General features: G+C 40.0%; 2 protein-coding genes across 2 annotated transcripts; both read right to left on the reverse strand.

Moving 5' to 3' along the window:
* Window positions 1–9,130: 9,130 nt before the first annotated feature.
* On the reverse strand, window positions 9,131–12,034 carry LOC118770677 (myogenic factor 5-like). Its single transcript, XM_036518437.1, has 3 exons — window positions 11,579–12,034; window positions 10,027–10,096; window positions 9,131–9,318 (listed from the first exon to the last, which is right to left on the reverse strand). The coding sequence occupies exons 1-3, from the start codon at window positions 12,032–12,034 to the stop codon at window positions 9,131–9,133; spliced, it is 714 nt and encodes a 237-aa protein (XP_036374330.1).
* Window positions 12,035–16,954: 4,920 nt separating this feature from the next.
* LOC118770200 (myogenic factor 6-like) lies at window positions 16,955–18,839 on the reverse strand. The gene is made up of 3 exons (XM_036517731.1): window positions 18,045–18,839; window positions 17,579–17,672; window positions 16,955–17,370 (listed from the first exon to the last, which is right to left on the reverse strand). Exons 1-3 carry the CDS (start codon window positions 18,618–18,620, stop codon window positions 17,255–17,257), a joined length of 786 nt encoding a protein of 261 aa, XP_036373624.1. The 5' UTR covers window positions 18,621–18,839; the 3' UTR covers window positions 16,955–17,254.
* Window positions 18,840–19,227: the final 388 nt, after the last annotated feature.

Raw genomic sequence — 19,227 nt, forward strand, 5'->3', positions numbered from 1 at the left:
GTGAGGTGCTTCATTGCTTTCAGGCTCTTGGGGGGAGGTGGGGGGCGATGGGGACCAAGAGGCCACGAGCCTCCCACATCTCTAGCCAGGCTGACCTGACATTAGGGGTCTAAACCTGGCTGTCTGGGGAGCTTCACACTGCCCTGAATCCCTGTTCAAAGCCATCCTGCTGGGCCTTGCATTTGCCAAAGCCAAGCAGTTGTAAAGTTTATTGCAGGTTTCCAGCCAAACACCTAACGGTAATTGCCGAACTGTATCCAATAGTTTGCTCTGCAATGGTACTTGAGCAATTACTGTTGATCGGTGAGAACAGATGTTGTTCTGAGCCAGAGTTTTTATTATGCAAGGAAAGTAAATTGGCTAAGTGAGGACTCGGCAGAATCCCCAGCACTGTATGGAGGTGTTGATGTTAAGATAAACTGGAAAGGCCTCAGACACCAAATTAAAAGCTAACAAAATTTAGCTCCCAAATTCTTCATCTTATTACTGCAAGAAAACTCATCAGAGTTATGTGGGAATTAACAGAGGAGTTAAAGTCCAAGTTTCAGGAACCTTTCCAAGGTTGATACCCATTATAATAGCAGCAACACATAACCCATAATTTGACAGTTATACTGTATGCGATTTTAAAATGTTTTAGAAAAAAATGGTCATTTATACATTTATCTGATGGACAGGTCATCATGGCAGTACTTTCACATGCCTTACAATATTAGGTCTGGTCCTACATGCAGTAAGATTCTGTCTTTTACAATCCTATAAGGTGCCTGTCTGCCAGCACAGCGATAAAAAGGAAAATATGAAATCTGATTTGCATGGTATTCTTGTATGAAGATTGAACTTCGGGTCTCTTTAGAAAATTGCTGAGGTATTTTTTGGTCCTCTTAGTTTCCCTTGTATGGCCATGCGTATACCATCAGAATGTTTAGCATAGTGCAGTAATCACACCTGGTATAGATACCACTCTCACACATTTATATATTGAAGGTGTTAGTACCCTCTGTCTTTTAGGATTCTTGGTGCCACCTCCTGTTTATGACAAAACCCCTTGCAGGAGACCATCTTTGCATAATCAAAAGGGATTTTGTTGCGGTGCAGTGGTGTGTAGGGAAGCATTAAGCAGGGACTGAGCCAGGATCATCCTGTATCAGAGGCGTGCTGTCAGCTGTGTACAGCTGGGGTCGTCAAGCCAGGGCTGGCCAAGCAACACACACAGCCTCACTGAAAGCCATCAAATCATCCACATCCTAAAATCCAACTGACTGTCGTACACAAAATACAGAGGGGCTCAACTATTAGCCTCTGTGGTCTGGTCCCAGCAGTACCTGGAATGATAGTATTTAATAAGGAAGGATCTGAGGAGGATCAAATGTCATTGATTTGCTGGTTTGGCTGAAGTTATCAAACCCCCAAATTGTCATGTTTGAAACATGCCCTGTGTTTAAGGGGATGGAGAGGTAGAGGAATGTGCATGTTGTGATTGTTAAAATCTGTTAAACATTAAAATCTGCAGAAATTATGGCTGTGGTCAGTTGTAATTTTCTCTTTACATGCAATTAATTAGTTAATTAGTTAGCTATATTGATAATTATACTGGCAGTTATATAAACTTGCCCCTGGGGATTGAGGCCCGGCATCTCTGAAAAGCTTTGTATTGCATGTTTTGAAAAGGGAATTTGTAACAAATAAAATTGAATTGGATAGAAGTATATCAGATGCTGGTTGAAGGCTGTAGCACTAAGCCCATGGCAATGTGGAATATCTGCAGCATTGCTCTCAGCTTTTGTTCTTTTTCCTCTCTCCTGCAGTTTATTCAACAAGAAGAAAAAGTAGAAGAAGCAGAACAATGCATCTCTGTCTGCAGAGGATTCAGTAGATACCGTCAAACAGAAGAGAGTAAAGTTGTCATTTTTTGCTGCCTCGTCAACTTCTGCTACCATTGCAATACAATATCTATAACTGACTCCTGATATTGTAGAACAATAAAACTATAATGAAGTATAACCCTGATGTCCAAACAATCAGGTATTGCTGTGTGTAGACATTATTTTTTTTTCCTGGTAGCACAAGTTGAGGGTTAGCTGTAAATGATGTTATTCTCAGTTTCACTACGAATAGGCTCACCTTGTGTGTATTACCTGTAGTTTTACAGTTGTGATAGGAAAACCTGACAATGTGTATTCTAAAATGTGTACAATGGTGCTTTTATCAACAGATGCAGATCCTCACTGAAAAGTATCTGTTTTGACTCTCAAGTGAAGGATTTTAGCCCTTCTCATCAAACCTTCATAGATTGTGATATTTCTTTTTTCTGTTTCTGAGTAACCAAATGTGTCCACGGAATTCATTTGCTGTTTATTGTCATTTTTAAAAATGCTTATTGGTGTTTTTATCTTGCATTGTGTGAACAGACATCGATTTATTGTTTTAAATTTTATGTGTGTCAGTTGTTCTGTCCTAATTTGGATAAATGTGAACTTTTTTACCTGAGGTATTGTAGCTGAAATATTTTGTATTGAAACTAGCAGATTTAGCAATAAAACTATTTGGTATAAAATGATTATTTAGGGACATGGTTACATAAAGAAATGGGAAAGTAATTAAAATACTTTATAATATTTTATACAGACCATGTGGTATAGAAACATGGGAAAAAAGAACATGGCAAGGATAGAAAGTTCCTCTGAGAATGCATTTGAACAGTTCTTAGGTGCATGGCTGTAGGTCTGTAGGTGGCATAATTATTATTTACTACAAGAACATAATCCTAAGTTTGCCATTTTGCTGCCATCCAATACTGTACAATCCAATTGACGGCAGTTCTTATTTGTAGTTGGGCAAAAGCCTTCAAAAATTGAACTCGTATTTTACACAAGAGTTAATCTAGAACATAAAAGACAATTGCATATTTGTTTGAAGCTGAATCTATGCTAATATTTGGTTTTAAATTTATTTATAGTATAAAGTATTATATGCCACTGAAATTATTTATGTAAAATGCACATGATTCTGAAAGGTTTATTGTTATTGGTTTTATTAGTTTGATGTACAGTGTGTGATTCAAATTTATAAAAGCATGGTGAACTGAAACATCACCTGAGTCCAACTGTTTAACAGCATTGGACATGCTATTTTAGAGCATGGTCTGTATGGGATGTCCCAATGTGTCCTTGCTCTGCAACAATATGAGCATAAACCTCCTGTGTCCTCTGTTACAAACACTCTGTCTCCTTTATATATGTCTCAATCTCTCTTTTACTGTCTGGGGTAATCTCATTTAGTAAAGGAAGTGTTGATTAAATGGTAGAACCCATAGGAAACTATGGGCCAGCAGAGTAAGCAGCGTTGACCCCAGCTTAAATACAGTATGTGCAATTAGACACAGATGTTGTCACCTACTTTTGTTGGTAAGTCTGAGTTGTATTTTTTTGTCTTGATTCATTAGAATAGATTTATAAACAGTTTCATACCATTAAGAGAGACCTACTGTATTCAACAGGACAAAGTTGTGAACACCATACTGTGTTCTTTGTTTTTTGAGCTGTTCATCTTGGTAAAAATCCTGACCTTTCTTGTAGACTGAGGCTCTTATTAAATCTAACAGTGCTCTTTGTCCTAACGTTTGACACATTTGGCCAAGTGTTTTTTTTATTTTAGTGTGTGTGTGCGTGTGTGTGTGTGTGTGTGTGTGTGTGTGTGTTTGACACTTACACATGAAGTTTGGTATTTTTATAATCAACCAAAAATGTGTAAAGAACAATAACTCAAAGTTGTTATTCAATCTTAAAGACAAAGTGCATCACAGTTAGATTTAACCAAAGCCCTATTCATTTTATTATAAACTACTGCCATTTTAGGGGGTGGATGTAATGTATTATACAATAAATACAACCAGTGATATGCAATTGTTATAAATATTATATTTGTACAAATAAATATATACCTGTGTGTATTCAATGGTGGCTGTTTTTTGTATGCAGTTTTATGCCCATTAGAGTGAGCTGATAATGTGTGGTTTGAGTTTGGTGACCTCATTTGGTAGTTGACCCTTTTCTTTTTCAGTAACACTATGAGAGACACGCCATTAAAATACTCTGTCCAAACGATTCAATTAAGACTCTCTAAGAAGGTGTCTTATCACCTACAGACACTAGCATGGACGTGTGTTGGTGAAGCTTACACATTGACATTCATGGTCTTTCCTTCTAATTTACTTGTGTAGACATAAACTCAGTCACCTGAGGCAAGTCAGTGGAGAGTATGAACAACTCCAAAATGAATGCTGAGGCTCTGCTGCGAAAAGGCACCTAAGGTCATCCTCTGAGAAAGTAATACCCAAGGGAAGTTTCAAATTTAGGGTTTCAAACCATGTCAAAACATGGCAAGTATCCAAACTCTCTCTGCCCTGTAGGATTATGTGTGAGAAAGCAGGCTGAGTTCATAAAAGCAAGAAAGAATCAGCTAATACATAGTATATTAACACATTAAGAGGTCACTTACTATAGGAAAAAAGTCTGTTGGCAACCCTGTCTTCTGTTATCGGCATGTATGTTTCTTCAAAGAGTACCTTGCCAGTTAGTACTTTGGTGTGTCATGTCTATATGGGCAGACCCTTGTTCCAGATTCTTTTGTCTCCCTTTCAACTGTCTCTGCCACCTGCTAAAGGGAGAAAGCCAGATTGTTGTATTGACCACAGTGATATGTCACATAAGCCATCTCACTTGTTAGCAATTAGCAGGTTAGCAGTCATTTTCAAGTAAGTAATCAGATATGATCTAATGTCTAATATACAATGAATGACCTCAATATTCTGCCTGCAACTTTCAAGTTGCAATTTGACAAACCATGTCATTTCCTTTTTAAAAGTTCTATCACAACCCTTGTAATGTCTTTTTGTCAAATCTATTTGCCGTTCACTTTTGGTCTCAATGTTAAACGGAATCTGTAATATCATTAGGACGCCTATTTTGTCACCTCAATATAACCTATGACCTACTATGCTGTATGCACATAATCGATGATGACATTGTGGTCAACCACACTGTGATTATTTAAACATGGAACTCAGGCAATAAATTAACATGTAAAACTGTAACCACAATACAGAATGTCAATAAATTGCACAAAATATAATTTGTTTTTTTTTAACATTCTGTGTTCTTCCATGTGGAGGAACCATTAGGGTATTGTTGAAACCCCATTAAAATCACATCCTGCTAAATATGACATATTTGCACTGCACAGTAGAGGGGACATTAAGCTGGCTACACTGCATTACAGCTGCGATTAGAAGCACTTTATTATTTCAAATGAACTGTTGATTCATTCTGTCCGCGTCTAAAATTGTGATAGTTGCTCTCATTAAAAGAGCTAGAGATTAAGAAGCCTGCCACCCACTGCGCGTGGCTCCCGATGCTCGATAAATACGCTGGCATTTGCTCACACTGCCGCGGATGATTAAAGCTATTTATCACTCATTATTAATGGGGTGGGAGCCTCCACATCCGCCATTGTTGTTGGATGGCTTTTTAAGAGGCCCTCTCTAATGAGGATGAATCAGATTGTACTCTGCCACTAATCCCAATTGATGTGGTCTCATTTCTTTTTTTTTTTTTTTTCTTTTTTTGAAACACACAATTCCAGCAGTAAGCTAATGACTCTGAGGATGATAAACCCTCACCAACAGAGGCTGGAATAACTGCATCGCCTCTTGGATTGCTTGGTGTTATGAGGAAGCACAAAGGCAATGATTTAGATCCTATTGATGTGTTTTCACTAGCTGCAGAAGCCCCTTCCAGACCATAGGAATGCTGTCAGCAGCACTGAGATAGCAGGGTGCAGGGAAAAGTAATATCGCAATGATGCTGCCTTACGCCATCCCTGTCATCTGCGGTGTCTGTGTCATTTCGCAATTTCAATTCATGAACAAACACAAACAAATTTTTAAAAAAAATGTTGAACTAAATTACCACAGCAGGCTCTCAAATCGTAGCTCTCCACCAGTGTCACTTAAAACGCAAAATAATGCAGAGACATCAGCCTCTGGTTTTCCACACAATCCTTAGCCCGTTCGCATTCAGCTGAAAAACTCAATATCATTTCAACCACTGTGCCAGTTCAATGCATGCCCCTTGTCAACATTCATTGCAAGCTGTCCAGCCTCACAGTAAGTGTGGACACTGCCGCAGCTCAAAGCAAGCTACAGCCTATGTCCAGTCTGAGCGGACCTTTGTGCTATAGTGCCAGGGGCATGAATGCAAAAGATCCTTTTCTCTTTTATAAGAGGAGCAGCTAAAGAATCAACCATGAAGAAAAAAGGCCAATTAAAAGAATCCTAACTTATTTTGCACCAAAGAATGTTCTCTACAACAAAACAAAACAATACAATACACAACAAAACAGGTACAGGATAATTAGGATTTTTCTGGAGATAAGACAGAGGCCAGGCTGATGGTCAGCTTGATGAAGACAGCTTCTCAACATCCCAGCATCTGTTCTCTGCCTTCCAGGACCTCACAATCACACTAGAAAACACTATAGTCTCAGCCTCCTGGGCTGCCCTGAGCCACTAAACAGCTCACTTGTCCTCATGAACAAGAGCAGTCAATATGTCCTGCATTTTCTCCCTGTAGAGTCTGCCCCTTCCTCATCACCTACTCAGCCCAGTTTCTCTTCCAGGCCCTGGTCCTCTCCACCCTAGATAAATACAGCTCCCCTCTTGCTAGTCTCCCTGTAGCCATGGTCAGGCACCTGTGGCCTATTTAGAACACTATTTCTCGGTTGGTCTTGGCTTTTACTTAAATCTTTTTTAGGAGCTTAAACACACATACAAATTTCCTCCGCAGATGACTTTTGGCAGCTAACTATGAAGTGATATCAAATCCTAATCAGCTGTAACGCAACAGTTTAATGAACCCTGATTTTCAGCCTCTCCATCATGCACAATGGTCATAGGTCTGGACTGAGAAACAGAGCCCTAGTCAGCCATGACTATGGTTCAAATATGCAAAGGCTTCCCTCTAGTGGCAGAAAAATGTGCCTGCAATTCTACCCTGTTTGAAATGATTGAGAGCATACAGTCCATTCTTGTCACCAAAGGCTACCTTTTATTAGATTGTTCATCTTATCCCCAGAGGATGCAGGACAAAATTACAAGGCCTCCTAAAAACTGTAACTCTTACCTTCCCAAACCTACACAAAATTCCTGACATTAGTGACAGAACCAACAGTTTTAAAATAGCTGACCTAACATTATGCATAAACATACATTTATGATGCATGGTAGAAATCTGTGAGTATATGTTAAGTACACTTATTTGTTTATTTGGGTAACTTGTTATACAGGTTCTTTCACCTGCAAAAATCTGGCGAGACATACATTTCTGTATGCTGTACAGTTTTTCATGTAAGCAGTTTTACCTAGACAAACACTTTCTTTGCTTCAGTCTGTGGTATTACCATCACTTTGATACCTTTGATTTGCCCATCCAGGACAGCAATGAGAGCCTAGAGGTGCCAGTGTTGATGTGACCTTGAGTAACCTTGGCTTCTGGCTGTGTTGCAGCTGAACGCTTTCATACCATCAGAGTGCACTGTGTGCCCCCAGGACTAGGGGGAAAAATTGCTATGGAAGACATGCTCTGTAGATATGGTACTTTTTTCAAAATTGCCCACTAGATGGACTCCACGAGTTATGAGATACTTTTGTTCAAGCACTCTAAATGCTCACTACATTGAATGGCTACTGATATTTGTGCATAATATTGCACAGGTTTTTCACTGAAAGTAGGATGAAAAACTACAGAGCCACGTTAGATGAAAGAAAGAATTTTGGAAATGTTTTAGCATTGCTTTTGAATAGTACTTGGTCAGCATTTGTGAGGTAATGTCATCAGTGTAACTTGACCTCAGTGGTATTTACATTACATTTACATTTATTCATTTGGCAGACGCTTTTATCCAAAGTGACTTACGAGTGAGGCAGAGTTTAACACAAGCAAAAAAAGAAAAAAAAAACAGATTTGAGTCATTGAGGTTCATATTCAAATGGCTCAGTGGCATAACAGTGGCAGGGCTGTGTCTGCGTGTGTTGTGTTGTGAAGGCAGTCAGTGCCAACACTATAATATAGTGTTACAGCTATAATATAATATAGGGACTTTACAGGCCAGAAAGTCTACATCTTGCTTAATATGTATCATTTGCATTTTTGGCATTCTTTCAGTTTGACTCAGTTTGCATTGGCTGTAAAATAAAGAAACAGTTGGCATATATGTCAATGAAGTCATTAACAAGTCTCTTGAACTTCAAATCCCAATAGGATGACAACTGCGGTGGGTTTCTCTAATAAAATTTTTCACAGGCTCCTCTGGTTTTATGTAAGTTGTTTGTGATTTCTAGTGACTCATGTTGCAAATTGTCCTTGGAAGCTTGAGCACCAGGGTTTAAGAGTGAAAAAGAAAAATCCAAGATATGTTCTGTTTTACTTTGAAAATGACACCAAAATCCCAGCAACCAACTTTAAGCTGCACACATTGCTCATAAGCCTCGAGTTGAGACCATTTGCTTCAGCAAGGGCTTCCTAAGTGTTAGAGACAAACAGCATTTGCTTCCAAAAAACATACAAGTAAACACCACTACCACCTATCTCTCCCGCCTCCTCATTCACTCGGTTTGCTGAAAAACAGTTTGGCTAATTACACAGGCACCAGCATTAAATAAATAAATTACACTTTTACAGCTTTGCTGACATGTTGCCTCTTCAAATGCCATTGCTGAAATGTTTGACGACAATGCTTGAACTCATTAAAGACACCAAAGAAATAAATGTGTGATTTCCTTTGAGAAAATTAACACAGCAAACAGGTCTCATGCTGTAATCATGATTTATTCCCATTTTAAACAATGGAAATCAACTATTCATAACCTTTTTACAAGTTCAATTAAATATGTTACATTCAGTATAAAATGTGAACAACAAACAGAAAAATTCCAATGCATATGTACAAGTCCTCTTTGTATTTACAGTACCCAGCCATGGGGCATGTATTAAATTCATCTCCATGCCCCAGAATTAAAAAGCAACAAAGTAAATAATTTAGAAATTGTCTTTTGGTTGGTGCGCGGGGTATGTCACAGCACATGGTAGACTGGTCCTGTGCATGTGTCAGAAGCTCCAGAAGTTTCAGGCTGTGAGTCAGCGCTGCAGGGCGAAAGGGTGGCCGTGCTTAGGCAGCTGGCCTCCTCCGAGGACAGACGGTCCACAATGCTGGACAGACTGTCCAAGCTGGACACAGCCACGGCCCTGTCTCCGCTGCCGGCTGCATGGGAGGGGCGGAGAAAATGATTCATTTTCGTGTAGCATGAATTCATCACAGCATTCAGCATCAATGCATCAAAGCATCTTAAAGACATTTAATGATGACCTTTACATTATGTTTGGCCTGTTTGTGTTTCATGGCGTACGGTGGTGAATTTATTTGAATGAGACATACATAGTCATAACAATGTATAGGGTTTGACTGCATGTTAACTGTCTGTTTGCTGCTGGTGTATGCCCATTCTACTGTAATCTATTCTAAAAACATGGTCATTAGCCAGTCAGGTCAGAGGGTCTTTAAATAATAGCACTGCTACTAATGATGTTGAAACTAGGAGGTCTACACAGAGCTACGCTTTGTAACGCATCGTCTTTATCATCTGATTAAAGTGTCACAATGTATTGTCTTGTTCTTTTTTCAGCTGATACTTTTTTATTTGTTAATTTATACATATAGGACTATTTGAATCTACTGGCAGTAGAAATTTTGAGTAACAAATGATACTACTCAATGAAAAAATAGCACTTGTTTCAAGTAAAAGTAAAGACAAAAAAAAATCTGAGAGAAACAAATAACAGAGGAAGTTAATGATAAAGGACACTGACAGAGACGGTTTTTAGATTTAACAGAGAAATAACAAATCATTCTATATTGGGTGCATATGATATATTGAGTATATATAATTGAACTTTAAGTACACATACTTACCATTATATATGTCATGGTTATACACGTTCTCATGGCTCACCTCAGACCAAACAGGACTGTTGCAATCAATCTGTCAAAACAGGACGCAAATTGCATTGGCTCAGATTCTAGAACTGTAGGAGGCAGCAAGGCACACTAAAACGTCTTCCATATTCCTTTCATTTTTTCATCCAAAACAAATATTTACAAATATAAAATCTTGTGGTCCAGTATGAATTTGTTCTTCTTCACATACGCACACACAGGCACGCACGCACGCGCACACACACACACACACACAGCACAGACAACACCAGGCATGACGAATCAATTACATGGGTGAAAGCCACACCAATTTTTGCAAGATGACACCTTCCTAGAGTAAATTTGCAGAAAATCCTGGCAGCGGGAGAGAGGGTGCGGTCAGAGAGAAATGTGGTGGCATGCATTGCTCTGCCAGGCTTCTGTAAGGTGGATTTTCCAGCCTTTATAAGGCTCTACAGTGACTAGTGCTTGGAACGCCATGACCGCATCCCCTGATTACAGCCCATCCTTGATCCCAACAAAAACACAGTGAGTGGCAGTTATACACTATCTATTGCCACAAAACACCAGGTTACCTGCCTCTTCACAATATTTGTTCTGTAATAGTCAATAGAGACACAAAATAGTTCTCCCATTAAAATGCCTGATCCAAACTGAAACCAATTCACATTTAACAATTGGGCCAAAGTCCAATGTACATAATATTGTACTATACTTTTGAACATTTGGTGCATACTCAGTTGCATGAAAATACAGTTTGACTGGCACCAATACATAGCTCATGTGGAAAGAGATAGGTGATCTTTGAGTTAATAAATAAATGATGCAACACCAGGAAGCACTTATAAAATGCACCTGTATCATCCCACTAGACTAAATGACATCAAGAGTCATGTCTGTTTTTAATGTATGGAGAGCAAGGGATATATTTACTGGATAACATCACTGTCCTAGAGAAGCCCTGAAACCCCAGCAAAATTACATCTCCAGCTGTATTCAAAGATAATGCATTGACATACCGTTGCAGATCTACACAGAGAAACACAGCGACAAATATCTATACAGACAGAGGCAGAGAGGTAAGGTAAAGCTCTATACAGGCATTGATGGATAAGTCAAACCTATATAGTACCGGTAAAGGGATAGGGGATAACAAGATAAGGTTCAACACATATGGAGACAGAGAAGTTAGATGCAGATTTCAATAGTATAGGTATAGAATTAGAGAGATTGGAAAAAATTCTGTACAGACAGAGGTAGAGCCAAGTGTCTGTCCAGATAAATTAAGATCTATATCTAAAGAGGCAAGGGAGATATAAATGTGGTATATGGTGGTAATGGTATGATTCTCTCCAGATACAGGCAGAGCAGTATAGCTCCAGAAGTAGACAGATGAAGCGAAGGTTTATACAGATAGAGAGGTGGAAAGGTAAAGACTTATACAGACAGACAGATACATTAAAAATCCATCCAGACAGGGAGGTGAAGGAAAGACATACAGGTCTGGATGGAGAAAGGACTGAATTACCATGTCGTCGGAGCAGTTGGACGTGGGGCTCCCGGGCTCTGAACCGTAGTAGCGCTCCACCTGGTCCCGCAGCAGCTCCTGCAGGCTGTGGATGTAGTGTATGGCGTTGCGCAGGATCTCCACTTTGGGCAGCCTCTGGCTGGAGCCGGCAGTGGTGGCGACGGCGGTGACGGCGGTGACGGCGGTGCAGCGGCGCAGCGCCTCGAAGGCACGGTTCACCTTCTCCAGCCTCCGCCTCTCCCGCGCAGTGGCGGCCTGCCGGCGGTCGGCAGCGCTCGGCCGGCGCTTGCAGGCCCCGCAGGCCCACGCCAGGCAGCGGCCCGCCAGGGCACCCACGTGCCCCTCGCCCTCCCCTGGGCAGGTCCTGCCTCCGTGGAAAGCCTCCAGGGATGGCGCGCAGCCGCCGCGGTAGAACAGCCCGGGCGGGGAGACGGGGCAGCTGTCCGAAACCTCCATGGCTTGGGAGCGTGTGTGGAGCAGGGGGCACTCTGGATGGGTGTGAGGGCGGCTTCTGCCACAGGGGCCCCCTTATATGCCTCCGTTTGGAGCCACAAGGCCCGCATTGGCCAGCTCTAATTACCATATCCCCCTGCCAGCAGCGAGGGTAAGCGCGACTCCCCACCTTGCACCCCAGCCCCCGCGGCCCGCCCTGCTCCCTCACACAGCCTGCTTTCCCTGCCCTTTACTTGCTTTCCCTCCCAGCCAATGTGTTTGTCTAGTTGCATTGTTTTTCAATAGCCGGAATATCTAAAAAGTGATTTCAGGCTGTACAAATTGAGCCTCATAAAGCAACCTGTGTTACATGCATTTTTTTTTACCAAGTTAAGATAGAAGACTGTGATGAAAGTCTTAAAAACACCCATACAGAATCATGGGTATGGCATATATAAGTGTACACAGAGAGATTCAGATGTAGACTGTAGAATACTGTTACACATAGTGGACACACATAAAGTTATTTCTATAAAGTATCATTTAAAACTATATTGTCCTGAGTTACACATGTATAAACTGAGTTACAGTTGTCTTAAACTGAACAATAACGAGCTGCTCTGTGCTCTAAAGTTTGCTCATTTTATGGTGGTGACAAATTGCACCATTGCAGATGTAGCCCAGCTATAAATGAAAGTGTAAGATTTCAGCCTGAAATTCACACAACAGCAGCAAGTCCCCAAAAGGGTCCTAACTGCTCAGCAAAGGTGTCAGGCACACGGTGACAGGATTAGGTAGCAGGCTTTAAATTAGCAACAAAACAATTAGTGGTTTGGTGCTAAAGTAACCGCATCCCCCCTGGGGAAAAAAATTGCGAAAACAGATGTGTCAGTGCACGTGTCTAATAAAAATATATATGTTATACTTGTACTGTTTGTTGTATTGTATTAAGGGCAGTGTATATACAAGGCAGGTATAATAATATATGTGAATACACATTTGTAGAGTCCTGGTAAGCTGCCACTGTTTCATTTAACAAGTCAATTACTTTAAGCTAGTGTGCTGATAGCCTGTAAATATACAGTGTGAATATTTTGCACATGTTAAAACATTTTGTTGCTACCCTCTTTGGGAACTGTATACACCTAAGATAACATTGTGGCACCGGCCACTGAACTGCAGTCAGTTTGCAAAACAGTCAAGGAAGACATCGGCTGCTGCTTGTGGAAGGGGCGTACCAGAGAGATCAAAGGCAATGGGCTGTGCACTGCGCTGACGAGGAGAAAACCTGCCAGCTCCTGGTAATTGAGCCAAAGGAAGATGTCCCAGGCATGCAGTACTGTTGTATTAGCCACGTGCAAATGCCCCATTCATTGTTTACATTTAAATTGGCAAAACATACTCAAAAGTGCACACAGACATACATGCACACATGCAAGCACACACACACGTATATACATACACACACACGTACACACACACCATGGATTTACTCAAGAACTCACAAAAAATGGAAGACAGAAACACTGTATGAACAATTAATGATCTACGTGATACCTTGCTTTCTGCTCATTTGTCATGTGAAGGAGAGTAATTTGTTGTTCTGTAATCTGTGGAACTTGCTTTTGCTCTTGGAGACAAACAGCAGTGTGTCTGAAATGCTGCTCTCCCCAGGGTCCTCAGGGGTCAGAGACAGTGTTAAGTGTGGGGCAAAGCAACTCTTTAAACTTGATTCTCTATGGTATTAACCCCCTCCAACCCCCACTTACTCTGTAGGCTATATTTCTGTTTTTTCACTGTTTGGACACCTCATATTCATTAAGGCTTGGTCCACTTCATGTTGTATGTACCATTCATTCTTTATTTACAAACATAGTGTTTTGTAACACCTTTATAAAAGCAGAATAACCAGTTCAAGATATGGTGATGATATGGTACATAGAATTTACACTTTCATTACTCATGAGTTCTTTGGTTTCAGTAGGAGTTGTTTTATAGCCCAATGTGTACTGGCATTTTGTAAACATCAGGTTGTTCTGCTGCACCAGTAAAAATCTCACACTGTCCCCAAGTTTTCACCTAAAAATTGGGTCAAATAAATTTATGAGAGAAGTCTGGTATCAAGTTTTGGGAATATGAGCTTGGTAAACATTCCCTAATGGGTTTTATATGACATTATCGTTCGTTCACTTATGTTTATTTATTTTATTTATTTTTTCTAAATGAGGGCCACACAGGCATAGCATAGTTCTTGGCGACCTATACATTAGAATGCATTGCTCACACATTCAATGATTGGCAGCACCACTTGCCTGGAAGCGTAGTGAAATATGCTGTTAATGGCAATGTTGAGTGAAATGGATTAGCTGCGGATCTGTAGGAAACTCAGATATAGCAAAAAGCAAGCCATTTCTATTCTTTTCAGATCTCTTTTCATTAGCCTTGATTTTCCACACTATAATCGCTCTGTGGCGATAACCAAAAAAGTAACTAATTCTGAATATATGCTCCATAATTATTCAAGCTTATTGAAAGTATTATATAAATCTACCTGCGTGGTGTATTGCTAGGGATTCTGAAGGTGGAATTCATTGCTATTGTCTTGCCTTGCTATACTGTCATTCTCCAGTCCAGATCAGCATACAGCATACCATATTACTTCCACATGTATGTCAATAATATTACAGTCTCAAATGTTGTAGATGCATGCAACCAGACTTGCGAAAGCGTGCCGCTGACTTCAGAATAACTTCCTTTATTGACAAAGCTGGGAACTCCTGAACAAGTCAGACAAGGATTATCTGACTGCCTTCCTTACGACAAAGCAATAACTGGTGTTTCTATATGGTTGAAACATCCATGCTTACTCTGAGTGTGTTATGTACAGATTATCAATATTAATATGGAAAATTAACACTGGAACTTCTTACCCCTTTTACTGAAATGTATGAAAAACCTTGCAACTCAATGATAGGCATACGTGGAACAGGCTCTGAAAAGCTGGGAAACGCTTCTCAAAACAACCACAGAGGTCATTCTTTAAACCTCATTAAAACATGGTGTGCAATATCCCATTTCAGTCCAGTTCTGGAAAGGTGTGAACAGGGGCTTGCAATAGGAAGAAAGAATAAGACCACTTTGAAGTGCACAGTTTACACTATTTATGATAGAGCGTATCAGATGTCACCTCAGAGTATGCGATATCTCGGTCTATGATGCAGGAAATATGATATGGCACATGAATCATTCTGACATTTTAATCTTTGTCTGAGCATTCAGATGTTACAAGGCAGTCAAGGACAAATTTGTTAAAAATAGAAACAAATGCAGAGGGCATTTCAATACTGAAGGTGTAGTTTCATTTAAGAATGTGTTGTGTTGCCGTGACATTTAGATATAGGCTGTTAGTGGATCTCTATAGGGTCTCCATATTGTGATTATTACAATGACAGAACTTCGATGGTTCTGAATGGAAAGAATTTATACCCAGTCATCATCACAATTTTATCTATGAGAGCTACAGAATGCTTTAAAAAATCAGTGCAACGGAGAAGCTCCAACATTTCTTTGGTTACATTATATTTTATATGCCTGTCTATAGGATTCGGAAAAAAAAAACGTGATACATATGTATTTCCTGGAAGTAAATAAACAGGTAGTAAATGGATAAAGTCCACATCATTTAGAAGAGCTTCTGATGTAAGAATCAGCTGCATGTATGTAATACTGCCACAGAATCATTCCTATGCTGCTGCAGCAACAGGTATTTAAACATCATTTTTGTGGTCGCTCTGAACATGTCAGGCAGTCAGTCTGTCAGAGCACATTTCACTACAGGATATGACAGTCAGACTCTCCTCCAGACAGGAAGGTTACTGCACAGTAATGCATTCTGGAAGGCTAAACAATCAGTGCTCTCCAAACCAACAAAATAATATAATGAATTATCACAAATATTCACTGAGTTATTCACGCAACTCAGTGAAATAAGTGACATTTTGACAGAAGGCTAATTCCCATCATGTCAGATGGTGAAAAGTAGCCTTGAAGGATGATTATAGGAAATAGAATAAACCATAGAGCGCAGAAGAACATTTAAACATGATTATCTAAACTCTGTGACACAGCTTCGGCCATCACAAAACATGCTCAATTTCACAAATCTCTTTTGTATCATCGTTTTGTAAATGAGCTTTTGGCTTTTGCAATATTTTGCTGTTTTCAAACATATGATCAAGATATCAAACTGACACGCCGCGTTCAGAAATGACTACACTGATGGTAGTGGAGGCAGAGCGTTGCCGATTAACAGCTGGTACAAAGAGAATACCATGACTATTTTAGTGCCTAGAGTCATCTTACACCCGTTTAACAGTTGTAAACACACTGGAGCCAGTGGCCGCTTTGCCAAACACCAGCAGTTGCGTGTCTCCATTCAAAGGCAAGAACAGCAGAGGATGGTGGTGATAGGGACATTCACAGTGTGATCACAAAGTCATTATGAAATATGAAATAAAAGTATTTTTTTATGTAGTTGTATAGATGTAATAGATGTTTTCACTGAGGAGGCTCACATCAAATATATAAATGATTAGATTATAAACAGATTGATTTGAAATCCTAAACCTAGAATGCATCTTCTGTTCTGGTTTGTAATGGAGACATATGGCGGAGTAACATTCATTTTTGAACATGAACAGATTTCTTCATTGTGGGTAGCCAGAGACTGATAATCTGTAAAACATTTTAAGGTTAGAGTTTAGTGGGTTTTTCATCAAAATAATATTTGATTTAAACACATTGACTTCTGGTTTGTTGTTTTCTTGTGTTTAGGTTTAAGATATCACAGTTTATCTTCAGCAGTTTTTTTTTTTTTTTTTGGCAAATCATTTTCTTAGCGTTTGAATAACCACCTCTACCCTAAGTTACACCTTATTTCATTTATATAGGTGACCGGCAAAGACAGAACTACAAAGCATATATTCCCATTTTTACAATTTCTTTATTAATGTTCCTTAAATATAAAATTATTTCATTGATATTAATTTACTATAAAATATGTACATATCAAACTGAGATAAATTAAAAAGATTCTTATTAGAAATTATATTTATGATAAAACACTTGTAACTGTTTTTAAAGCTCACATAAATATTGCAAATAAACAAGTAAAAACAGTCTTGAAAGAAATACAACTAATGTGAAACAATACAATGGAAGTGTGATAAGTTCATTGACAGTAATTCATGTTGCTGAGCTCCCTGCTCTGAAAGTTGCTTTGGGCTCTTCAGTTGAAATACTGTCAACAATCGAGGAGAGGTGACGCAGGCTGCTGCTGGCCAAGGAGTCAACAGCTCTACCTGAAACAACCAAAGAAAAGACCAGCCTCAGATCTGTGGGTCACAACATGACTATTGGCAGACTGATATTTATAATTATTGTACTTGAATGTAAACATATTATTGCTTCTTGTGAGTGTGTGTATGCGTAGTGTATGCATGTACATATATTTATAATTTAAGCAATCAGTAAAAGATAAAAACTTTGCTATTTTGTTGAATTACCAACCCCCATTTTGATTAGCCATCGGAGAATTGCAATGTTCCACCGTGGTCCGCCAACTACAAGAAACCTTTCCCCCATAGCAATCAATGGTGGCCATCTAAAAGCAGAAATACATCTTAAACCTATACCTACACCATACTGCATGACATAATTCAAATCACTGCTCATTGATCTTTGCCCTAACACCCATACATACAGAAGCTTTTGTCACCCTGGATATGAAAAAATATAACAATAGAATAAGAAAATAAGAAAAATGTACATTACTGTAGTTACTGTTATTGCATTACTGTATTCCACAAATATATCAAATACATCCTAATAACGATGATCTGCTCATCCCAAAGATGGTTTTAGCAAACAAATTTAATTATACCATAAAATATTTTTATAAAATTATTGAATTAAGGACTCCTACTCTGTAGCTTGGCAGAGATCAGCATATTAGTAATACTATGCTAGCGCTTACATGCTGTTCTTTTCTGAGGTAGTTCAAAGTCTCCTTCTCCTTGGCTTTCTCCTGCTCGTCCAGCGAATTCAACAGGTCCTGCAGTCTCTCAATGTAGCTTATGGCACTGCGTAAAATCTCCACCTTGGGTAGCCTCTGGCTCGGGTTGGACACCGTCTTTTTCTTAAGCGTCTCGAAAGCCTCATTAATCTTGCGGAGCCGCCTTCTCTCCCTGAGCGTGGCAGCTTTCCGCCGGTCGGTCGGGGCGGACTTCCTCTTGCAGGTTTTGCAGGCCCAGACGAGGCACTGTCCTGGGTAGTGAGGCTGGAGACCCGGGGGCGCCAGGACATGCTCCTCCCCGCTGCTGTTGCACCCAGGGTCACATCCTGCCTCCGCTGTCACGTCCTGCCCGGGGGACGGCGGGCTGTCACCCACCTGGTACAGAGGGGGCGTTTCCGCCATCTCCAGGTGCTGCAGAGCCCCATTCTCGCCCTCAAGATAGCGCAGGTCATTGAAGAAGTACGCATTGGTCTCAAAAAGGTCCATCATAGTGGTGTAGCCTGGAATGGCCTGTGTTGCTGATAGTTGCCCCCTCATGGAACTCCGTCCGTGGCATTTAAATAGCCCAGTCGCACAAATCCCAGGGCTTATATATAGCAGGTGAAACTCTATCCGACACTTAGCTGTTACAGCGCATCAGCCCCCTCGTTTCAATGGGTTTCCTGAGCTACTACTGTCAACGTAGTTTGTGTAATAAATAAATGAGTACATTAACACCTCTTGGTGAAATGCTGAATGTCACCTCATATACATGATGGTGCCATCGGTGTGTATCCTGCAGTGTGCTAATTATAACATGCTGTACCACTGAGACATCTCAACTTTTTAATCTGTTGTACATAGAGACAGTGACTTATAAAGACATGCTGTGCTGCTACGTCAGATCTACAGGACTCTATGTACGTTTGGCAATATAGCTGATGAAATACATTTAATAGGCCTACAAGTTGCTATTTTTGCCCGTTATTGAATAGCTGTATCTTCTGAACTGACACCTTAAGAATGTAGACTTGGCTTTGGCTTAGTAGATAGTTTGGCTTGTCGGTAGTTTGCTATAGAATAGAACTTGCTAACGGCTTGCTCAACCACAAATTGTGAAACAGTCCTATATTACTAGTGGTGTTCTGTGTTATTACCATTTATT

This window comes from Megalops cyprinoides, chromosome 23, assembly GCF_013368585.1.
Source record: "Megalops cyprinoides isolate fMegCyp1 chromosome 23, fMegCyp1.pri, whole genome shotgun sequence".
Classification (NCBI taxonomy): Eukaryota; Metazoa; Chordata; class Actinopteri; order Elopiformes; family Megalopidae; genus Megalops; species Megalops cyprinoides.